The sequence below is a fragment of the Lepisma saccharinum genome, chromosome 20 (assembly GCF_977018435.1).
Source record: "Lepisma saccharinum chromosome 20, izLepSacc3.1, whole genome shotgun sequence".
Classification (NCBI taxonomy): Eukaryota; Metazoa; Arthropoda; class Insecta; order Zygentoma; family Lepismatidae; genus Lepisma; species Lepisma saccharinum.
Genome location: NC_139248.1, coordinates 18,674,790 through 18,681,579, shown reverse-complemented (window position 1 = coordinate 18,681,579; position 6,790 = coordinate 18,674,790). Strand labels below are relative to the sequence as shown.

Here is a 6,790-nt window from a genome sequence, read left to right as displayed (position 1 = left end):
TTTCCCTCACACTACGAAGAACGTATTTTTTATGTTTGTCCTTCGACATTTTCTTCTCATGATTTGGTTTGTTATACAGGGTGTTCCGTTTAAACATCCCACATTTCAATTCATCATTGCTAAATGGTTATTAAACATAATGGAATGCGAGTGGTACTAGACGAAAAAGAAACTCAAATAATTGTATTGCATGAAGCACTAAACACTGAACTCTAATACACCTCTATGTGTGCACCGTTTGTAGCACGAATAATATCCAATCTGAGAACCTCCGGATTGTTTATTAACACTTCCAGTCGCCAAAAACTTCGCACACCATACCATAATGGTTTTTCCATCAGGTGCTTCACCTCCTAATTCTCTCCGGTAATTTCTTTGCAATGTAATGATTGATTTGGTCTCTGCATACCAGAACACAGATTGTGCGCGCTGCTGCAAAGTCGCCATTGTGCTTGATGCGATTGTGGCGCTGCATAGTGAGAGAACGGTGAACTTCGAGGTCATGTATTAAAATTCTCTGAGTATCTCTTTCATCTAGTACCACTCGCATTCCATTATGTTTCATAACCTTCTAGCAATGGTGAATTCAAAGCGGGGAGGTTTGAACGGAACACGCTGTATTTATATCCTACAAATATTCAAATGAGGAAACAAAGAACAATTTAGGTTACATTTTAAGATTCACAGTTTGCATTTCTTTCTCAGTAAAGAAAATAAAGTTAAGCATAGTTAAGGATATTTCAATTATGTCTCAGTGTCCGAAGAACATCTTTAAAAACGTACTATTACTATACCACGTTTGTTAGAACCTGTTCCGTTTCCCGCGCTAGGGATCGCTCGATAGTTTCGGTGCCAATGAGAAACGAGGAAAAAATCGTCTACTGGTCAGGGAGGAGCGAATGGAAGCCAGAAGAGAGGCGCTTACGTAGACGCTGTTGCCACGTTTCGTATTTTAATTGGCTGCCTGGGTTTGACTTTCCCCAGCACGGAGAAGAGCCAGCGATCAGCTAGCGCGGGAACTGGGACAGGTTGTAACAAACGCGGTATACTTTGGTTAAAGAAAATTCCAGCAGTGTGTTAACAGGATTTGCCTCTGCCAAATATAACTTTCTCGGTCGGACATTCTTAGTTTGCTGTCTTTAAAAAAAACTTTGAATGGCGCCATAGGCTCCAGCCCCCCCCCCCCCTAGTCTACCCCTTACATTTCATCTTATCACCATTCATCCTCATCTCCGCGATTAGCCAACAGTGGCAGAAATGCGACGCTAAATGAACCAAATCAATCAATGAATCAATTTACTATTGTTAGCTGAAAGGAATCCATTGACTTTTCTTAATGGATTTAGTATGAATTGACTTCTATTGACTTAAGATACATCCGCTGATTTGCGATGATACTGAGGTAAATCTCGTGACCGACCATTTCCTGCCCTTGCACTGGAGAGGTCATATGTGTTCATTAGGGACCGTTGGGAGGGGGAGGGAGGGAGATTGTTGTCGAAGAAACCCAAGAGAGAAGCCTAGTCAAGTCCAATGCCAGGAGTGGTTGAAGAACCTTTACTTGGAAACCGGAAATTGACAGCGCCCTCTGTAGGACTTTGCGATGCCTTTTTTTCTTTGCCGGAGTGATATTGGAGTTCCTGGCTCGTCTTATGCTGTTTGCGATACGTGAGTCTTCAAAATGACTTCCTGTTTTTCGCGGGAAAGGAAACAAAGGACCTTTTTCTCTGTTACGAAGAAGCATTGTGGTGGTAATGGATACATGTCCTACACACGGGGTAGAAAATGCATCAAATTTAATTTATGCATTTCAAATGCATGAATTGATACAACTTTGCGTGTACTGTATTTCATCGCCAGTGGGGGCGATTAGGATGACGTTAGTGGGGGCGGGCAGCCAGTTTTGGCACCCAATCGATGCTACTGTTCATAGTATAATCGTCGCAGATATTGCGCCATTTTTGTTTTGCATAAATATGGGATGCGACCTATATGAGAGGCTCTCTTTTTTTAAAAAAATGCCGGTATTATAAGTACTTAAAAAAAAATTATTACTAAACTGTTTTTCATTCAAGATTACGATGCACGGATAGCATTAGGATATACTATGTTAAAATTGAATACAGTTCAAATCATTGTACATAATTTCTTCGTGACAGTTTAGAGAACACTTTTCCGGAATGGAGGAAAAAGTTAGCACATTACTTGTTATTGATTTGTGCATTATAGTCGAAATTAGAGTGCTGCATACAGGACTTTTTGCTTGATCGTCTAATAGTTCACACGGAGGACGCTAGATGGCTTACGGAATGGACAGTTTCTTCTCTCGAGCGAATAACGCTCAAACAGTCAAACGACCGTTATATGCTCGAAACCCAGTAGTTCACGTGTAACCCGTAATGCATCTGTTGTATTGGCCCTTCAAACATGGATCGTGAAGTGAAAGATGCAGTGAAATTGAAACTGAAGTGAACATAGTCATAATCTCCATGTTAAAATGTAATTTAGTCCATCTTTACAACACAAAGCAATACATGAAAATGAATAGATGATTATGGGCTGAAACTACCACGCCAGATTTTTGGACATATATTTGTACGATTATTGTCCCATTGAAATTATATTTGATATTCTATATTTTCGAGCGAATTACGCTCTAGTGTTGGAGATTCGATCGAGTATTTTCGAGCGAAAGTGGTCCAATGCAGTACTCTAGTCGAAATATTACACTTGACTACAGTGTTACAAAGTTCTGACTTATGGAATGCAATCTACTGTATTGGGTTTTAAGTCCACTTTATGCACTGAAAAGCTAATCTGGACTGCTCCTACACTTCCAAGTGGGATCCGAACTACTGTGCAATGTGCCTTCACCGGCTGTCGAACCCAGGACCCCTTGATTACAATTCGACGACGTTACCACTACGCCAGTCCGACGATTCTGTCCCGATATCATTGTCTGACTTGTCGATGCAACGATTACGTAATGAAAGGTTGTACATCAATTTTTGAAGAAGAAAAAATTGGGTGCGACGATTATGAGGTGGTTCCGTGGCTTGTTGTTGGTCGAAATTTCTGCGTATCTTCATATCAGCAGTTCATTCTTATTTGCATTATTCTTGTTAGTTTGTTGCTAAACATACGAAAAATGCTTTCTCACACATCAAGGTTGAAATCACTATAAGGCTCATACAGACAATATTATTCTAAACATCAGGACTAACTAATTATATTATAATAATTCAAAATAGTTTAGTTACACCAGAATCGGACTGGGATTATGAGCAGGCTGGTGGAGCAACACGCCTTTAGTAAAACAACCTCCAACTCTTACATCTAGCTGATTGGTTAGGCTAGTATGGCATTATAAATAGATGACACTGAAGTAAATTAAACTATGTTAGAAATGACAGCATGGAAGGTACAAATCGACTGGAGATTTCCTTGTTATTATTTGGCACTAACTCAAGCCCAGCTACATTGGGATCCATAAGTATTACCAAGCAAATTGTCCATCACCACTTTTACTCCCTTTGTTTTATGCAATGAGAGCTTCAAGAACTGACACAAAGCACAAAATAATTTGCTTACAACCTCTGAACCAGTATACTTAAAAATACAGTCCTTAATAATACGCAGGATGGAGATAAAAACAATGAAAATAGTCATGGACAATTTGGTGAGGAATACTTATGGATACAGCGATCACTTTGAACAAGAATGATATAAATAAGCTATTATTAGCTTTTCCTACTACTACACAGTTAAATTACAGTAACTATCACAGAAATAAACTTATACGAAAATGCCAATTGTCCTTGAACATTTATTATCAATTCTTGGTAAATATGTTAGTTTAGAAGAGTTGAAACCAAACTGTAAATTATTATTATTACCTAATTAATTATATATAGTATGTTCTCATATCTTTAAGATTTCAAGTAACTTGTGTAAAAATATGTAGAATAATAACTAACTTTCCATCTTGGTGCTTTTGAGCAACAAAAAGTAATGATTTTGTGCTTCCATCTATGGACGAAAAGCTTGATATATTTAGAACGTAATTTCATTGTCAAAGCGAATTGGTGAAATAAAGAGGCAATGATTTTTACATGTGTTATTTGGAAGTAATTGCATCAACTAGTCTGTTGTTGTAGTAAGGGTGCAGTATAATGAGGCCATCTTTTCGTCGCCCTCTCAAGCAGGACGATATGGTAAGACGGCGCACCGGGATCTTGCCTGGTGGACCAGTCCGGTCAGTGTTGCCAAACCTGATGCGTATAAAAGAGCCAAATAGGAGATTGGCAATACTGACTACGTTCGTTGGCGCTAGATGGCCTCCACAAGGCAAGCGATTTACACAAGCCGTTGCTTTTAGTTAAGAGAGGGAGGTGAATGTGTCTGAATTCTTCTCTTAGCCAGGAATCTAATGAACAGTTCTAGCAAGAAAATAACTACGCAAAGAATCAATCCCATGCACGAGACGTAAATTATCGGCGTGAGATGTTTCAATCTTAAAATCACTGACGACGTATCCCGAACGGCACGCTCCGAAGGAGTATTCTTGAACACCTCACCATCGTACCACTTCTTCAACAGTCCAGCCTCATTCATCCACAGAATCAACTGGGACATTCTTGGAAGGTACGGCGATCCTCTCTGCACACACAAAGATCCCATGTATGACGTAATGGTTTCATCCATGATGTGAAGCATCATCTCTCCCGAAGGCGAGAGGCAGAATTTACGGACCAGATAATGTGCAATGGTTGAGGATGTTGCACATGCGCCGTAGCCAGACTTAGCTATATCATGGAGATAGGGCACTACCCCATTGTCCTTCAGTGGTCGGTACCGTTGATACAACTGCTGGACATATGGGTTGCTGGAGTATTCCAAATAAACCTCATGGACTCTTGTGGTCCTAATGATCAACTTGGATTCTGCAAGCTGTCTCAGGGTGTTGAAGTCCCGCTCCCTTAAAGGGTGAGTCAAGAACTTCACAATACCTCCAACATACACAGTCACCATGATCAGCGTGAAGAGTGTATATATTAGGAAAGTGTAGCGCCCCAGACCAATATTGGGATGCCTGGGTACAGAGATTTGCAACAATATCTGCCACATATCCAGGATGGTGAGACTGTTCCTCTCCTCGTGGACAGTTTTCCCAACTTCATTGCAAACTATAAAGCATACAATCACTGCAACTGTAACCAACCAGCACTCAATCTTCAATGGCAGGATCAAACCCATCCAAACAGGGAGATCGTCGGCTCTTTTTACTATCACCGAGAAATCGCCGAAAAACACTGGATATAAGATTTCAGTATCCTCAATGTGCTCGAAGGAGAGGAGCATGATATTAGGACTCATGTCGGCTCTTCCAGATGCAATATCCCCCATAACGAACATCCAAGAGCCATTATCAAGTCTGTAACCTATGGAGCTTCTAGGATGGTGATACTTGAGAACAGGGGTGAAGTTCATCTTCTTGTACATCGTCTCAAAGGCTGTCCCAGCGTAGCCCCGATATTGATAACCACCTCTGGAATCGCGGTATGGCTCTAGTGTCACAACTATGAAAGCAGCTGACGCTATGAGTGGATACCCTTTTAAATTCAGAGTATGTTTCACTTCCGAAAAACTTTCCAATTGCATTTCTCCAATGTTATCACTGCCAACGAATGGGTCATAGTAATAAATACTGTTGGAAATAGCTGAACTTGAATATTCTTCATTATCTACACACATCACGTAAATTTTAATTATTTTTAATTGCCAAGCGTTACGAAACAGTGTATCCAACCTCATATCTCGTACACCAACTCCAACTAAAATTACCAAGAATGTCGACCTAGCGTACCAGTTTCCCAATTGTATCCCTATCCCGATTACTCTAGAAGCTAATTCCTGTTCTTCAGCTAGGATTATGAAAACGCTATCCTGTAGACCTATTTTATTATTGCCGTTCAAACACAGGGAAGTACCACACCTTGTATCCATCAACAGCAACGGAACAGCAAGAGTATCTTGTAATTCTTTCACTAGTAAGCTTCCTATTGTCAAAACGTTACCATTTATGAACACCAAATTCCTACCGTCGTGTAGAAAGTTTGAAATCGTCCTTCCGAGTTCAATAGTTCTGCGCATTCTGTTGAATCCTTCAACGTCTATGAACTTATGGATACCACCACTGATTCCAAGCAAAACATGATGAACCAACATAATTCCAAATATTGATTTGAAGTATTTCATCATTCTTGTATTCACCTCCTTCTCACTTGTAACTGAAATGGGAAAGGAATGGACTGTAGCGTTAGGTTGCGCAAAAGCTATACTAATACACAGAATAAATATTCTTCTACTGTGACATACTAGCTATTAAGGGAATTATGATGATTTTTTTTTTAAAATGAAAATTATTAGAATTAAATAATGTTATGAATATTTATTCACTCTTACTATTATTTGATGTCTGTTCTTATGTACTGCAGGTAATAACAGCAGTATGCTGAGAGCAGAAGTATGAATGAAGCCCATGACATACACACAGCAACTTATTCAGTAAGTACCAATAACCTTTTCTCAGTTAGTTACTTGAAATTGAATTCGTTCTTTCTGCTGATTTCTCGAGGGCAAATGGAATAAGTTGGATATATTGGAAAACTAGCGACATTTTTCTCAAAGCCAACGAAGTAGAACAGATTCATATAGTTTTCGTAAAAAAAATCAAATGGTTTGGGGCAGTGTGAGGTTTTGGCAACCCATTTACGACGAGAACAATTTG

General features: G+C 39.6%; 1 protein-coding gene across 1 annotated transcript; it reads right to left on the bottom strand.

Moving 5' to 3' along the window:
• Nucleotides 1–4,374: 4,374 nt before the first annotated feature.
• LOC146003371 (glutamate receptor ionotropic, delta-1-like) lies at nt 4,375–5,754 on the bottom strand. The gene has a single exon (XM_083141652.1). It carries the CDS (start codon nt 5,752–5,754, stop codon nt 4,375–4,377), a length of 1,380 nt encoding a protein of 459 aa, XP_082997778.1.
• Between the last annotated feature and the right edge of the window lie 1,036 nt (nt 5,755–6,790).